General features: G+C 37.6%; 1 protein-coding gene across 1 annotated transcript in view; it reads left to right on the forward strand.

The window, feature by feature from the left end:
• Window positions 1–253: 253 nt before the first annotated feature.
• The window catches only part of SLC36A4 (solute carrier family 36 (proton/amino acid symporter), member 4), a 96,484-nt gene continuing 79,256 nt past the window's right edge, over window positions 254–17,481 (forward strand). Inside the window, exons 1-6 of the mRNA XM_009881181.1 lie at window positions 254–375; window positions 1,156–1,246; window positions 2,402–2,490; window positions 3,740–3,835; window positions 5,447–5,531; window positions 16,125–16,349. Of these exons, the coding sequence (XP_009879483.1) occupies window positions 254–375; window positions 1,156–1,246; window positions 2,402–2,490; window positions 3,740–3,835; window positions 5,447–5,531; window positions 16,125–16,349 (708 nt within the window). The remainder of the gene's footprint in view (window positions 376–1,155; window positions 1,247–2,401; window positions 2,491–3,739; window positions 3,836–5,446; window positions 5,532–16,124; window positions 16,350–17,481) is intronic.

The following is a 17,481-nucleotide window of genomic DNA, read 5'->3' on the forward strand; positions in this document are numbered from 1 at the left end:
TTTGATGACACAAAGTTGTTTTTCGTAATGAAAAACTGTAGGGTTTGGCTATCATAAAAATGAGATGGTGCGCTACTTTAAAGAGAGAGAATTTCACATGCAAACATGTGCTGTGTGTATCTATCTGCCTAAATCAGCTTTGTAGCTGTTAACACATGTAAACCTCATGGCACGGGAAGTTTGAGTCATGTTTTACTTCTAAACTATAAGATTGTTTCTAATGCTAATGTAGTGTTAACTCTGTTGTACAGACATGGAAGTAATGAAGCCTTTAATTGATGAACAAAATTCAGATGGCATCTCAGATGAAGAGCATGAAAATAATTTCTTGCCAGTTGAGAAGCATTACCAGCTTGATAATGAAGAAGGCATTACGTATGTATTACTCGTTAGTGTCAGCTTGTTAAAATTTGTTACCTCCAACTTGTTTCTCATGACTAGCTTACTGAACTCTTAAGGAGTTTTCTTGCACCTGCAATACAATTTTGTGGTTATACATCAGGACTTTGCATAGTTCTGCCAAAAGTAGCCCATTTTGAGTAGATTCTTGGTTCATTGGAAGCTAACAGTGTACTGGCGGTAAAATATTCCAGGGTACCCATTTGTAAAGTGATTGCATCACTGAAAATCTAAGCACTATTTAAAAGTTTGGATTGGCTTTATTTTTTCGTAAAGAAGCTTCAGAAGACATTGAAAAGTTTGTTAAAGTTTAAGTAGAAGAACTTGTAAAGGTTTTTCTTTCTTTTTTTCTTTCGATAAAGCTTTGGCTGTCATACTTGTGACTGAGCTGGTAATTGTTTTGAATGTTATTGATTCTAAAATAGCAGTGATGCAACTTGGTAATTTTGACGCTGAGGCAAAAGGACAATAAAATTGCACAGAAAATAACCTTTCACAAGCTGGAGGAGGAACTGAAGGTCAGACTTGTATGTTCTATTTGAGGGATTTCACATGTAAAGATGAGTAAGAGCATTATTTGAATGTGCTCGACATTAAAGTAGCTGGACCACCCTGAAGTAGCTGAAGCTCACATTTTATCCCTTTATTAATAAATGACAGGGTGTGGTTTTGGTTTTTCTTTTTATTTTTCTTCTTCACCCACCCCCCCCGGTCTAGGTGTACTTCTAATGTGACTTTTTATGTTTTTATCTTCAGGTTTATACAAACACTTACGCACCTCCTCAAGGGAAACATTGGAACTGGGCTTCTTGGTCTTCCACTTGCAATAAAAAATGCTGGTATTGTGGTAAGAATTCAATTATTTTTCATAGGTTAGAAAAATGATCTAGAAAGGTCTACAGATACGTGTCTGAGCCTTAAAAACTAAAATCTTGATACTTTTTGTTTGTCACTACCAACTTCAACAGAGTCGTGTTCTATTTTTCCTTTTCCATTTGGTGAAGTTAGTACGGAAGATTGAGTTGTTTTAGTGGTTCTTTTTTTTTTGTTTGAAGTTACTACTTCACCCTGAAGACTTTATAGCATGTGTTTTATTTCTGCTTAGCTGAAGTGGTTTTTTTTGTGAAAACAAGCTTTGTCAGAAAAAAGAAAGATTCTGATCACTCAGATTCCTATGGTGTCTCATGGGGATTGTTATTATGGGGTTGCCTTATCTTCTCTGGAGCCAGATTGTATGTCCTAGGATGCAGCATCAGCTTGTTAAATCAGTCTTGTGCTTCTGCAGAAACAGGGTATAGCACAGCTTGTTTATACCGAGTAACAAGCAATGCATTTCTTAAGGCAGGGTAAATTTAATCAAGTGAAATTTTCACGTTACTACTAAAAATCCTGTAATTCTTTATTACAGGATGTCCAGGTTAAAAAAAAGTTACATGTGAAAAGCAAGTACCTTCTGTGAAAACTTTTGGTCAAATGTGTACTCTAAAACCAAATTATTTAATCTGAAAATTATCTATAACTTGTGAAAGTAGAACTTACTAGGGTTGTGGGTTTTTTTGTTTTTGATACTGCACATCATCAAGTCTACTAATGTAAGGGAAAGAAACTTTTACTGTCATTGCCACTTTAAAGTGGTTCAAACCACTGTTTTGAACTGTGCAGTATATGCAGTCTTCTCTCTTGAGAATTTTTTTTTGGCAAATATCTTAATGAAGCTGTTAGAGGAGTGAATTTGTTCATGCCCATTTGGTATTTATGGCTTGATCGCCCCTGAGTAGCCTTCTGTCAAGTAGTGAACTAAAAGTTAGGAGTGCAATAAAATGTCAGTAGCAAATCCCCCTCTGAGAGGGGGGGAAAAAAAATCCAGTTGCATAAACTTTTTAATTCTTAATTTATTTGCTACAATGTGAAAATTGTGCATGTAAAGATTTTCCCCCAGCATATTTTCATGAAAAATTCTGTTTATCTCCTGTGTCCTCCTTTTTTTTTTTTTCTATACCAGATTGGACCAATCAGCCTTGTGTTCATAGGAGTTATATCTGTTCATTGTATGCACATCTTGGTACGTTGCAGCCACTGTCTATGTCAGAGGTAAATGTGGAACTACTCATTCTGTTGCTGAATTTGAGTAATATTTTTTTTTCTTCTTTTCTATTTCTAATTTTTGGCCTACAGAATGTCCTAATGCTGTAGCAATTTCTTCAGATCAGGATCTTGTACTTCACAGAAACAACACTCTAATTCTTATTGTGCAACTATAAATGATAGCTGTGCTTTATGCAGCATGGCTTTAATACATTGAAAAAATATTTCTTCTCTACTCATACACAAAATTAAGTTGGCTTAACTTGTATTGCCTGGTATCCTGTTCCCTGTCTTAGCTGGCAAATCAGATCTTTCTCATTGTGCTTTTAATTGCTTAGCTTCAGTCCTTTAGTCCTTCTTTATCTTCATAGCTTTCTTCATAGCTTCTAAATCTGTGTAGTTTTGAAAAGTGTCCAATTTATAAATAGCCAGTTTGTAAGTACTTTATAGGAATAAAAGATATTGATTCTTCAAAATTGTAGTGAAACAATGTGTTTAAATGAGGCTAGTGAGCAGATAAACACTAGGTATTCCTCCAAGTGAGATGTACAGGACTGGGAGGGAAGCAGTAATTAAAATTTGACTGGTAGAGTATTTTGATTAATAGTGACCTTTATTAAACATTTTTATCTTACTGTCAGGTGTTAAAGAGAAGCAGTGGGAAGGTCTCTTATTTAAAAAGTGCAATGAAGTTTTTGAACTGAATGGAAAGACAAAACTGTTTGTGTCACTGTAGCTGGAAAAACTATCTTACCCATTTAATGTGATACTGTACTGTGAAGGGATCCTGTCACTCCTGAACTCTTCGCTTTTTCCTCTGTAGTTTTGAATGGCCTTTGAAGATACGTAAGACTCAGATCACTGGAACAATTGGGATTGACTGCTTGTCCAGGAAAAACTGTTGAATCCTGTTGAAGTTCTTTGTGACTTTTAGATTTGAGATTAATTTCTTAAGATGATGACATAAGAATCTAATTTTGGATTAATTTATCAAGAAACAGCTTCTGTAAGAAACTGATTTAGTACTATTGAATTAGGGGGAAGCAGCTTTGTGGTTCACGTGCTTGTAGAGTGCTGAATCGCCCTTCCTGGGGAAAAGAAGCCCAAACCCTACCTCTAAAATTGAGCAGCAGCAGAATGGTGCAACAGGTGATTACTTGTTATAACCCTGGGAGGTCACCAGTGTTTTCAAGGTAGGGACCTAGGCCCTCATAGTTTCTAGTAACGCCATTCTTTCTTCACTCTGTGATTTCAGGATGAAAAAATCCTCACTGGGGTATAGCGACACAGTTAGTTACGCCATGGAAGTGGGGCCCCTGACTGCTCTTCAGAAACGAGCTTCTTGGGGACGGTAAGTTGGAATTAGAATTTAATTTAATTTAATAAATTCGTTATTAAAAATTAATGGATACACCTGGAATGGTTAGGAGTTAGGTTCCTTTTTACTAAGAGGTTACCTGCTTTAAGAATGTGTTCTCTGTGCTTGAAATATTTTTGTGCAGTGTTATTTTTTATTTCCTGCAGCCAGCTAATAGTGGTTACATGGGAGGATTGGGGAGTGTCTCTCTCTCTTAGGCAGTTCAGTTTTCAGGTCTACAAGATCGGTGAGGAAAAGAATTCCGTTTAGTAATACAGGAAGAGATGTGGTATAATCAGAAATGCATTCTGTATTGTCTAATGTAGTGAAGTAATTTAAGTTTTCATTCTCTTTTACCGTGAACACATTTCTCTGCATCAGAGCTGCTCTTTAAGCAGGTTGATACTGCAAACGTGAATTACTTGAATATATTTATTCTGACAGGAATCAAAGCAATTGTTTGATTCCTGTTTAAATATAACATACAAATAACGGAGAAATGCTCACTATATTTTGCAATAATGACATGCAGATATTAATAGCTTGTTGTCTCTCTGAAATACTTTATCCCTCTCTTAAAAAATGCCATTATTTTTTCTTTGCCGTTTGTTGCTGTATAGCTGTTTATGGTATGACTACACAGTAGTGAAACTCAGTAACTCAGACGTGTTATTCAATGTTAATTTAAAGTGGGCTTTTTTTCCTCACTTGAGGAAAAATTTTTTTTGGTCTTGTTATTTTCAAGGATGCAGCATCTTGCATCATGTGTTTTGGCTATTACTTTGTTTTGAATAAGAAAAAAGTGAGCTACTCTTTTAAGATCTTTTGTGCTGACTTCATAGGAATGGAGTAGAGATCAATTAGATGGAAAGTTGGTTTGTAGTGAAATATAATGACAATTTTGTAATGCACCAAAGAGCTACAAGCCACAAATGATTTCCAGAGATGCTGTGCTGCAGCAAATCCAGTCTCTGAGGCAGATCTCTGCTGTATGCCTGACTAGCAAAGAGTTTCATTACAGTGTGTCTTCAGGCCACCACTGCGTATAACATTTTTTGAAACAATCCGAAACATAGTTCTGAGTGTTTTTTCAATGAGATACAGTGTCTAAATGTGTGTTTGGATACACTGATACAGACCCACTTTGTAAGATGTGAAAATGTTTGTTATCTTGAGTTGCTGAAACACATAACTTAGACTGTATGAGATGTTTCATCTCTGGTCCTGGTGGAAAAATGCTGTGTTAGGGGCTAACGGACACCAGCAGCATTTGTACGTGCATTGGATATGTATGTCTTGTTTATTTTTGTACCATGTTGTTAAGTCTTTGAATTTCATTTTATGCCACTTTAAAATATGTGTACCTTTTTTTTTTTTTTGGAGAAACTTTGATGCCTACTGAATGTTACCTTAAAAACCAAACACATACAAAACCACCCCGTTTTGCTGTAAGTGGAACCTGCATTGCAGTGCTCATGAGATTAACGTGGCCTTTGAATCTAGCGTTTTGACTGCTATAAAAGGGAGCAGTAATTGCATATTAGCTGGAAATGGGTTGCTTGTTTGGATCCTAAATATAATGTATGTTTGATTTTTCTTCCTCAGGTATATTGTCGACTTTTTCCTAGTGATAACGCAGCTGGGATTTTGTAGCGTTTATGTTGTGTTCTTGGCAGAAAATGTGAAACAAGTGAGTAATGTTACTGTATGGAAACAGTTATGGTTTTAGATTCATTTTTCCTCACTTTTATCTCCTATCCTTATAAAGTCCAACAGAACTACTTGTAAAATGTGAAGCTGAGAGATGCACGGAATGGGTTCTACCATGGTTTCCACAAAAGAGCTTTTGGTAAAAAGGAGCAATGTGGAAGGTGAACTAAATTCAGATCTTGTGCAAGTGTTTGTGGCTTTGTTGCCCTCTGATTTGCTTGTTGAAATTAAAAAATAATTGTGAAAATGATAGAAAATAAGGCTGAAACTGGGATCCAGTTGCCCCTGAATTATTTTTTTTTTGCTAGGCCTTCTGCTGACTTCTTTTTTTTTCCCCCGACCTTCTGGGCGTATTTTTCCCTTTTCATGTCACTGAAATCTTTGTTTCTTGTTTAGAAACAAAGAATTCTTGGATGATCCCATCTGCCACAGAATCCATTGTATCTAAATCAATCCTGATTTTTGTTCTTAAAAATGCCTGACATTGAAATTTCCACATCCTCCTCAGTAGTTCCAATGCTTTCTTATCTGTTAGACAGCTGCTTCTTTGTAGAAGCCTAAACTTTCTTATCGGTCTTGTAAGTCCTTTATTTCACATGCTAGCTGCAGGTAACTTATTCTTTTTTATTTGTGGATACCTTTAATATTTTTGAGTATTTTATCATGTCTCACTTCTATCTAATAAAGGGGAGACATGATAGACTAATAATTCTTCTTGCTTTTCTGTGAACATCCTGGAGTTGGCCACATCTCTCTCTTCTTTCCAAGTTTTATCCCTGAAGTTGGTTATGCTACTCTAGTTGAAGTTTTCCTTGTGACCAACAGAGCTGAAAGGTTATTTCACAGGTCTTACAGATCATATTCCAGACTTGACACTTCAGTTTAATGGTCCTTTTGCAGGACTGTGTCATTATTGACTCACGATTGACTTGTGATTCCGTTGTGATCTCTCAATCCTTTACTGCAGAGCTGTGTTCTAGGCAATTCTTCTGGTTCTTCTTTCTGTAGAGATAGTTTCTGTTTACCTATAGAATCCTTTACTTTCCCTTACTGCATTGATTTTTAACAGTTCTTAAGGCTGAATTTTAATCCTGTTCTTCAATATTATTTTACTTTCCGTCTGGAATAGATGTTTAAACCCTGCGTACTACTTCTGTGTTATTAATGAAAATATTAAATAGCATGGTTCATGTAGTATTTCATGTGGTTTACTGTAAATACTATTACACATATATTATATGTAGTTTTAAACATATGCAAACACATTTCAATGTTATAGATTTTAAAACAGATTGGGAATTAATTATTACAAAAATAGTATGATTTATTTGTTCAAATTGATTTTTTTAAGGATGTCTAAAAATCAAGTATTTTGTCATGCCATATTTATGAAAAAGTCAATTAAAAATTGCAAATGAATTGAATGAATTGCAAACCACAAATGCCTATACTCCTCCCAAGTAACCCCCCAAACCTTTCAATAAAACCTGACTACCCCTTTTCTTCCTCACAGCCATCTGTCACTGACAAAAGCAAAGAAACCCATGCTTATCCCTTTTATCACAGGTGCTCCTGCTTTCATTCATGGTTTTTTCTCTCTCATTCTCAGGTCCTTCTAAGCTCAGTCGAGATTTTTCTGTTGTTGGGGGCCCTGATGTCTCCTGGTCCTCCCTCTTTGCATGCTCGGCCGTTGCAGTGTCTGAGCAGGCGGTCCACGGGAGGTCGGCCAGCGCAGGTTGGCTGCTCAGATAGGAGCCACAGGCGCTTTGAGCTTGTGGTGCTCTCTCCGCCATGGGCTGATTACGATGCCAGGGCCCCACCAATGTACTCTGCTGTGTTTTCTGTTCATAAGATTATGGTTAGTTACTTGACATAAAGCTCATGAGGATGAATCGGAGCCTGTATCTAAATGTGCACTTCTGTAATTATCGACGTTGGTGAGGGATAAGGTATGGCGGGATACTGAGCATTAATCATCCATATGGACTCTTAGTCTACCCAAAAGGTAGAATAAATTCTAATTCTAATAAATTCTACCCAAAAGGTAGAATAAAGGTGTCTTGGTGTCGCTTAATTTACTTCAGTGAGGAAGAAGAGTGTCCCCTTGGGCAGTTAGTACATAGAAGATAGTAGGTTTTTTTTCTCCCCTTGTAGATTTATATTGTGTTTAAAAAGTATTCCAAGTTCTGTGGATGAAAGTCCTGTGAAGATGAGGTGAATTTGTGTATTTGGAAGCTGGATACTCTGTAATTTGCATCTTGGAAGAGAAAAAAACCCCACCAACCTTAAAAAGTGCAGTCCCACTGTCACAATCTATCTGAATACCTAAAAATCCTATTTTACATCTGGTGTCCTTTCGCTGGCCTTCTGAAGTGGGGATTTTTATTGCATCCTTTGTAATGTAAGTTTGAATTGAAACCTTTCCTATCAAATACATATCAGATCAATCAGTTGTCATATATGTGTTTTGACCTTAAGCAAAAGGCAAGACTGAATGCTTGCTGACCTTGGCTTTTGTTGATTTTGGAAAAAAACCAAAACCTTTTCTGGAATCCTGTTGCTGCTTTCTTGAAGACGGGTTGAAAGACCTTACAGGAAAAACAACCTCTGCAAAAGCAGTGGCCGCAGAGACCCATGACGTGTACCCTGTGAATGAATTAAAGTCATCAGCAATTCAGAAGTCCCACTTCCAAGTGTATTTGATTCAGGTTGCCCTGTGCTCTTTCCTCTGGGAGGGAGAAGGCTGTGGTTTCTTCCTGGCAACTTTCTGCTGCAGAAATCTGTCCCGTAGAGGGCACCAAAGAACATGAATTGTCACTGTTTTAAATCTGATTATTTGGGGTAGTGGAAGGATGAGGCAGGTGAATAGAGGGAATGAGTCTGGGTGGGGATCTAAGATAAAGGAAGAACTTAGTAATAATGTTACTAATACCACTCCTTGACCAATACCTCTTCGTTACGCTCCGTACTCTCCTGATAGTGGTTGCATGTGGGTTTCTGCAAATTAAGCCCACTGGAAGCAGTGGTAACTTCCACTGAGATCTTTTCTTTGATATTCTTTATAAAACTAGTACCAACCCAAATTTAGTAGTCTCTTCCTTCCCTTTATTTACTGTTTCAGAGAACTAAGATGTGACAAAGCATTTTAAAATAGTTCTGGTGCAAGAATGGAATATTCATCGGCCCAGTTTACTTTGAGGTGAATATTTAGTTAGACACAGTGGTGTGTGTGAGTCTAAATATTTATTTCATCTTTTGAAGTCTGCGAAATGTTTGATATACCCTTCTCACTAATAAATATGTAGTATAGCTTCTGATGCTAATTCTTTTTTGATTAGTGCCTGTGGGATTATAACAATGTTGGCTGCATTGCATTAGTGTTTTCCAGACACTTTGTGCTACAAGACCCTATTTCCAGTTACATCAAATTTCAAATGAAGCTTTTCTAAGAAACATTTTCCTGGGGCAGTAAGAAACTCAGGTTGGTGGCAAGAGTTCTCGTTAAGACTAGCAGCATGCAAATAAGGGGCTTACAGGTGAAGGTGTCTGCAATTGTAGAAGAATGGTGGAACTGGTACGAACAGCTGGAGGTTGACTGCAGCAAGACTGGAACAGAAGCACACTGGGATATAAAAAAGAATCAGTGCCCAAAAGCCTGTGGTCCCCTTTCATGCCATAGTTACTTTGCTTTTTCAGCTTGAGCAACAGAAGACCTTAAACCAGGAATCTTGGCATTTATCAACTTGCTTGTGAATATTTGCTGAGTTCTCTGGAAAAGCGTCCATTTCTCATTGTTTGCCGATAAAGCTAAAAAACGAGAACCTGTTCTTGCCATGTGGGAGCACTTTATTAGATCTTTAGCACTTTCCAGATGACCCATCAGTAGGATGCTACATAATGGAATTTTGGGTTTGGGTTTTGTTTTTTTTTTTTTTTTTGTAAAAAAGAAAAAAAAAACCCACAAACAAACCCAAAACTTAGGAAATTGTACTTAGACATAAAATGAGAATTGTTAAAAATGTTGCAAAGTTGAGTACTGAGTAATAATGAAATACCAGAACTAAATGAACCATGAAACATTCCTTGGCCTTTTCATGCCAAATTACAATATTATAATAGAATCTTTATCTGCCTGGTTTTGTGCCAGATCTGTCCTTGTCTATTTTACTGGTTGTTGCTCCGAGTTGAATAAGGAAGGAATTAGAAGGAACCAATGAGCTCAAAGACTACTATTTTGATCCAGCTAGATGATCCAGCTACAGTCCATAGACTGTATGACAGAATGAGTGGGTTTTGAGATACAGGCAAGGAAACGGTGGCGTCAGTTGAAGAGACTGAGGAAATGGAATTATTTCTTGCTTCTGAGATAGTTCTTATAAGACGTGTGTTCATCAGTTGAACTGAATTTTCTGCAGTCACTAATTAATTGTGTGTTAGTCATTTTCTGGGTGCCTGACATCAGGAACCTGATAACCAGATTTGCCCAAGCGTTTAATCTTCATGGGTACAGCTGAAGTTGATGGATGCTATGCTTGGGATATGTAAATGAGACATTACGTGAAGCACTCCTGTAAAGAAAGCTGTTTCAAGCATCACACCGTCATGTAAGTTAATGCTTGAATAACTGAAGTGACTTCTGGTGAAGCCACCTTGTGGCTGGGGACATCGCTAGCCTTCGTAGTCAGAATACCTAGTGATTTCAGTGGCTGTGTACTTCCTTTCTAAAACCATAGTGATATTTCCTCATGTGGTTTAGGGAAGTGTTTGTGGAACTCGCAGGTATGGTCATGATAAATGCAGAACAAAATGCAGATAATGTGTGTTCAAAGTGGAAGTTGAACAATATTCACTGGGCTCTGTGACATCCACAAAAGACTATGTATGTATGCCTATTTCAATAACAGGTCCATTGGATGGATAAGTGAAAAGATTTGTCTAAATTGGCTGATATTCTGATGATATTTCAGATGATGTTGCTTTGTTTAGGAAAAAGAATGTTTGCTGTTCCTGGCCCAGCATGACTGCCATATGCAGCGATGCACTAGCAGAGAGCAGCAGAAGATTGAAAGTGATTGCTGTCCAGAATAGGATTTTGAGATTATATTAATTTAAATATTTAGGAGACTACGTTAGACAGATAGTGAGTCATAGTCTATCCTAACACAATCAGCAGTAAACTTGCACTGAGTTAAACAGCGTATGAGTGTTTTTTTTTAAAAAAAAAGTCCTCCTGCTTTGTATTTTGTTACTTGTTAGAACAGTTTTAAGTGTTAACTGACTATTTAAAAAAAAATAATGTAGTAAAACACTTTCAAAATGATGATAATGTTAGCCTGCACCTGAAAAAATATACTTATTTGTTTGAGATTATACTTAATCTCATCTTCATTAGAGTTTTCCTCTGCTGCTCTTTACTGTCAAGTCTCCCACAGCCACTTGCTCCACTCTAATGGGGAGAATAGCGATCCTTACTTCTTACAGATTTTGCATTTTGCTTTCCAACTGAGTTTCCTTCCACCCATCAGTCACTCTTGCCTGTTTTTTTACCTCTCCCACAAGATTAACTTTTGCTGGATTTTATCTGGTGTGCCTCTTCTGAGTCAATGTATAGGATCCCTATAGAATCGCTATCAAAGCTGCTTTATTTATATGAAGTTGATTTAAAGGTATATATATATCTACAAAAGGGAAGAAACTGTCCTCCTGTGCTTTTATATCAGTATTACTGTGTCCATGGTATCAGTTACATGGTACGTGCATGTGTGTGTATGTGTACATAAAATTCACCCCCGAAGTATTTTAGTAATGCAAAAACCTGTCTATAATGGACACAATGAAAACAGCTTGACAGTCAACATTTGAACTGAAACTTTCAATTTTTTTTATCTTTAATAAATTGAAATATTAATTTTGAAGTCATGGGCTTCACACTTTGCTGTATGCAAGTAATAGTGGAGACTAAATTTCAGAAACCCCCTCCTCACTCAGAGAATACTGCTGTCTTTAGCAGTGTTATAGCTTACAGTAACCTCTTCATCTGATGGCAAGCTGATCTTTAAAATACTCTGCCTGGGATAAGTGTGTGCTGTTTCAGCATTTATTAGGGGATAAGTGGAACTTAACTAACCATTTCATATGGTTTTTTTTCTCTGTACAAGCTGTAATCCTCCATAGGATAGGCTTCAGGAAACAGGGCTGTTTCATGTAGGGCTCTGATTTTCTCTTTTTATTTATCTAAAGACTTACAGCAGAATAATCTTCTGGGGTTGGTCAGATCTCCCTAGGGTGAGGATTATAACAAATAAATAAGGTTTGTTCAATTTGCTGAGCAGAGTTATAAAATACCTTCATACAATGACAGCTGTGACCACACAAACAAAGATGGGAAGATAGTATTTATACTCTCCAAAGATGGGCAGAGAGCGCTTTATAGTGTCGAAGCCTGTCACTGTTGTGCTCTGAAGACAAAGAGAAAGAAGTGAGTCTGGGACCAGATGGGCTGTATGTGAGAGTGCTGGGAGAAACCTAAAGTCTTTGAAAGACTTACAGAGTTGGGGAGGTCCCTGACAACCAAGGAAAGGCATATGTACTTATCTTCGTAAAAGAGCAGAAGAATAATTTGGAGAATTACAAGACAGTCAGCCTCTCTCCTCTGTTCAGCATTCACAAGACCCACCTGGAGTACTACATCCAGCTCTGGGGCCCCCAACACAAGAAGGACATGGACCTGTTGGAGCAGGTCCAAAGGAGGGCCACGAAGATGATCAGAGGGCTGAAGCACCTCTCCTATGAAGACAGGCTGAGAGTTGGGTTTGTTTAGCCTGGAGAAGAGAAGACTCTGGGGAGACCTTACATCTAGTTTACTCAAACTATTAATATCTGTGCTGAGCAGGTTCAGAATTTAATTTATTATTTATTTTTTTCCCCTCCCAGCTAGAGTATCTTTGCCCTGACTTCTTTCTTTAAACTACTTTTCAAGGACAGGATCTGATTCAGGCTCCTGCAAGTCATGGCCTCTGTGTTCTTCCTCTGGTGAATGCTGGGGCAGGGAAGGGTGCGGGGAACGGCGTACGTGCTTTCAGTATTGTAAAGCAGACTACAGTGTTGTGGTTTATTGTAGGAATATAACTCGTATCTGAAATGTGCAAATGGGAGGTGGGGAGCTAGGGTGAGGGAGTCACAGTCTCGTAATTTTAGCTGCCTGTGTTTTGCTGATTCTGCATCAATATTCATTCATCTGATGATGGTTGTGGAGAGTTTGTGTGCAGCTGTAGTATGTTCTGTGCTTTGCTCATATTTTTGTGAAAATAAAAGGCAGAGAATGATAAAGACTATTCTGTATGAATACTTCCCTAACACAACATGGAAATGTGATCACATCTTGAGCCTATCATCAAAGTAGCTGATCACGGCAGACCTAATCTTGAATAGAATTATATAGAATATTGTATACTACATTTCCAGCCATATTAACCCGTAAACTCTGGTTGAATGCCTAGGTGGAATTTGGTGGTGTTAATAAAAAAAATAAAACAAAAATTCTGATTTTCAGAACTTTTTATAGAGGTTTGTGTGTAAAAACAGAATGTCCTTGTCTTAAGAGACAACTGAAGTGGTTGAATGCTTGAAACGATTTGAGTAGAAACTGGTTTATACTGCGATATCTTAAAAATGTATTGTAGAACCTAAACTGTATCCTGCCTGTAGTTATTTGTTTAGGAATAATTTATTATTATTTTTAAACAGCTCATCAGGCTTGCAGACATTTATATAAATGGAAGGCATTTTAGATTAAATGTTTATTGTACCTGAGGTTTTCAAGGGGACTTACATGCTCAAATCACACTGTAATTCTTAGAATACCCTCATATGTGCCCTTGCGCGCAGACCAGCTCTGGCTACCTGTGAATGCATGCAGCAAGTAAACACATGAGACTGTTGCTAAAGTGAAAGGCTGTTAAAGTACTTGCTTTGTATTTCGATTTTAAGTATGGTGGGAAAGCGGGAAGGCTCTATAGAGAGCTTTACTTCATGTGGCATTAGGGAAGTAATTTGGCTAAGTGTTTGACGTATTGCTTGGCAAAGTGGAGTTATTGTAGCTGCGGGAATTCACTGGAACTCACTTCTGAATGTATTTAGCTCTTCTTTGTAGCTTTCTAAAAATGTTATCTTAATGAAAATTAACAGATATTAAATGTCTTGTAAGTGACACTTAAGATTCTTGCAAGGTGGAAACCACCAGTGTTTCTGGAACGACTGCTGTCCTCTGTTTTCATTTAAAGCCAGATTTCTGGAAAACGTGTGGTTGCAGAATTGTACCTTTTATTTTTCCCTTTTTCATAATGAAAAAATCTGTGTAGTGCTTTTTGTTACAGAGAAAATAATTTAAAGTTAATTCTGTCATCCTGAGTTTGAGGATTGTTTGAAACAGTGGAAATAAAGTGAATTGTGAATTATTTTTTTCTCATAGACTTGTAAAGTGTGAGTTTTGGCAAACTTGCCAATCTGAATGGCTTGGTTAACATAAATTTGGGTTTACTTTATCAGGTAACTCCCTCTGCTTCGTGAAAGCCTCACAGTCCCAATGAATCCTTGATTGCCTACCATATCTCCAGGCTGTCCTCTTTTCTTCCCTTCATCCTCTTCCTCAAGGTCAAAAATTAATGGCCTTGAGTTACAGTGTCCTGTAAAATAAAATAGATGCCATTAGGTACTGGTAATCACAGAGTGGTAAGGGTTGGAAGGGACCTCTGGAGATCATCTAATCCAACCCCACTGCCAGAGCAGGGTCACCTACAACAGGTTGCACAAGAATGCATCCAGGTGGGTTTTGAGTACCTCCAGAGAAGGAGACTCCACAGCCTCTCTGGGCAGCCTGTGCCAGTGCTCTGCCACCCGCAGAGTAAAGAAGTTTTTCCTTGTGTTGAGATGGAATTTCCTGTGTTCCAGCTTGTGCCCTTTACCCACTGAAAAGAGTCTGGCCCTATCCTCTTGACACCCGCTCTTTAGATATTGATAAGCACCGATGAGATCCCTTCTCAGTCTTCTCTTCTCCAGGCTAAACAGACCTGGGTCTGTCAGCCTTTTATCATAAGAGAGGTGCTCCAGTCCTGTGATCATCTTTGTTTAGGATTGCCATGGGTACGTATAAACTTATATGGTATTATTAATACTTGACTCTTTTATGGTAACAGCTTGATGTTTTGGGATTTTTGAGGCAAAATCTGCGAAGTTATTAGTTCACTTGCACAGATAATAGCGGATACCTTAAAGAGCAAACCATGTTGAAAGAATTGCCCATAAATTAGTCTTGGGACCATGCCTGTGAACTATGCGATGATAATAAGGATGGTAATATTTAAGCATTACTACACTTATACACTTCCTGGGATTGTAGGGTTATAGAGGCTTCCTCTGAGTTCAGTTTTACATTACAACTGTGGCTATAGTAGCTGGTTGTCTGATAGTACTTAGGATTCAGAGTATTGTCTTTGGTTGTTTTGCATTTCCCATTTTTGTTTAAGTTTCACTGTGCTATAAGGAACTAATTTTTATTTTTACTGTCGAAGTATCTCTTCATACTCCTCAAGCTGCAGGCACAGTCATACGCTGATTTGTAAGATGGCGAATGCAATGGAAAGGAAAGGGAAAGGATACGCTCCTAGGGAAAAGCCATGACAAGATTTAAAACAAATGTATTTGAACTGTTACTATTTTGCAGTAAGCAGAATAACCACCAGCTCCTGATGTTTTGATTGTGGTCTGCACATAGCGCAGAATATGTTTCCACAAAACAAATTTTGGCAGTTATGGCCACATTAACATTTTTGCAAAAGATGCAATGAAAGTTGTGAATAGTCCCAAACTCAGTCTTCAGAGTTGCACCATAAGCAATTATTGTAATGTTATATAGAAAAACCCTCATACACTTTCGCATCATGTGCTACTGTTTATCTATAGGCATGAATTTATATCAATGTAATGGATACAGGACTCTCAACTCTTGCAGAGCTCATTTTTTTTTTAAGTTGAGTTAACATTGATTAATAAAAGAGTGAAATTAAGATAATCTGAATTAAAATAAAGACGGGCAGGTTCATATTCTAACATTATTTTGTATGAATGCTGCTGTGATGTAGATGGAAAAGGTGTAAGGTTATTAGGCACTGAACTCAAGTATGACAGGAGTTGGTCATCTAAATTCTCCTTACTCTCCTTACAAAAATCCAAACACTAATATTTAGGCCCAGATCCATCTGGCTTGCATTCATTTTACCAAACTCTCCCTTTCTGAAAGGGATCTGATCTAAGCTGCTCATGTGGGTTTCCTCTTTAGTCAGCGGTGGGATAAAGACGCTTTTAGGTCTTTGAGGTCCTGATTTTGTCATTTATCTTAAGGATGAAACACTTGCTGAAAGCGCCCTGTCTTCCCCTCTGTACTGAGAGTACAGGTGTCCTGAAACTCAGCGGGGGAAGCAGAAGGACAAATTCCCCTCTAGAAAAACAGCAGTGTGACCATGTAGAGAGACTCAGTGCTACCACTGTTTAACAGTTTTCTCTTTTTTTCCTGCAGGTCCATGAAGGATTCTTGGAAAACAAGACTGCTCCCATAAATGTCAGTGCCACCAGCAGTTCTGAGAAAAGGAGTACTGATTTACGAATATACATGCTGTGTTTCCTGCCATTCCTGATCCTCCTGGTCTTTATTCGTGACCTTAAGAGCCTGTCCTTGCTTTCCTTGCTTGCCAATCTGTCCATGGCTGTCAGCCTGGTGATCATTTACCAGTATATTGTTAGAGTGAGTATAAAAAAGTTTATTATCTTTTTTTTTTTTCCAGTGTGGCAAGTTGTATTCATTACATGTGGCAGTTGGTCTTTGATAGATATATACTGACTGACAGTTTCTGAAAGGCAGAATTATCTTGTATTTTATTGAGGCATCTTAATTTAAGGAGGTGCCTTAATACTTGAGACGTGCTGTAAAGACAGACTGTTATAATACTTTTGAAAGAAAGGATAATATTGCTGCACTTAAGATAATAAAAATATGTATTGTAACAACTTGGAGTCCTTCAGTGGAAGAATATGTGAATTTTTATGGGCTGCACACAGAACTTGCAAGGTTTTAATCTGTGGTCAATCTTTTTGTTGCAGAAGAAAAACAGTTTCAACAGCAACGTTTCTTTCTAGTGTTTCTCCAGTACAATCAGGAAAAATGTAAGACTTACCCTTGAAGGAATACATATTGCAGAGTTTCATCCTTCAGAAGCTGAATAGTTGCTGCATTTTCTGGGTTGCTGCTGTTTTTCATATTTGGAGGCATTTTATAATGGAACAAATTTAACTGATGGCTGAAAAAATATCATATCTAGAAACATTTTTCTTTCTTAAGGTTTTTAAAAGGGATAAGTGCTAGACACTGTTGCACACACGGTGTAGATAAGTTGAGTGCCAGTATTGTTTGAGAAAGCTTTCACATAAGTGTATGAAATGAGTGGGAAGCAGAGGATGTGGAGGAAGGCAGAAAAGCCAGTAAGAGGTATTGGCTGGGTGAGGAGGGAGAGAACTTACATAGAAGAGACTGGGGGAGATAGAGAGAAATTGATCGTTCTGCAGGAACTCAGTTTGTATTAAAAAGATTTTCTTTTACTGCCCCTTATGGTTATGAAGAATGTTTGTGCAGTATGAAAGCAGATTAGAAAATGCAATACTCTGAGAATAGCGTAAGTTTGCAGAAGATTAAGCTTGAGGTGTGAGCTTTCCATTTTGTTTTAATTGATGCTCGCTCATGTGCACCAGTGTGATACTTTAAAGGTGAAATTTTCTAGTGTCAGTAATATGAACCTAGAATAAATATTATCTACAAGTGTCTGTGTTAGGGTGGGAAGGTGGCTATAAATTTGTGTAAAGGACTTAGTTTGGGAGGAAAA

Source organism: Charadrius vociferus, unplaced genomic scaffold (genome assembly GCF_000708025.1).
Source record: "Charadrius vociferus isolate BGI_N301 unplaced genomic scaffold, ASM70802v2 scaffold1, whole genome shotgun sequence".
Lineage (NCBI taxonomy): Eukaryota > Metazoa > Chordata > Aves > Charadriiformes > Charadriidae > Charadrius > Charadrius vociferus.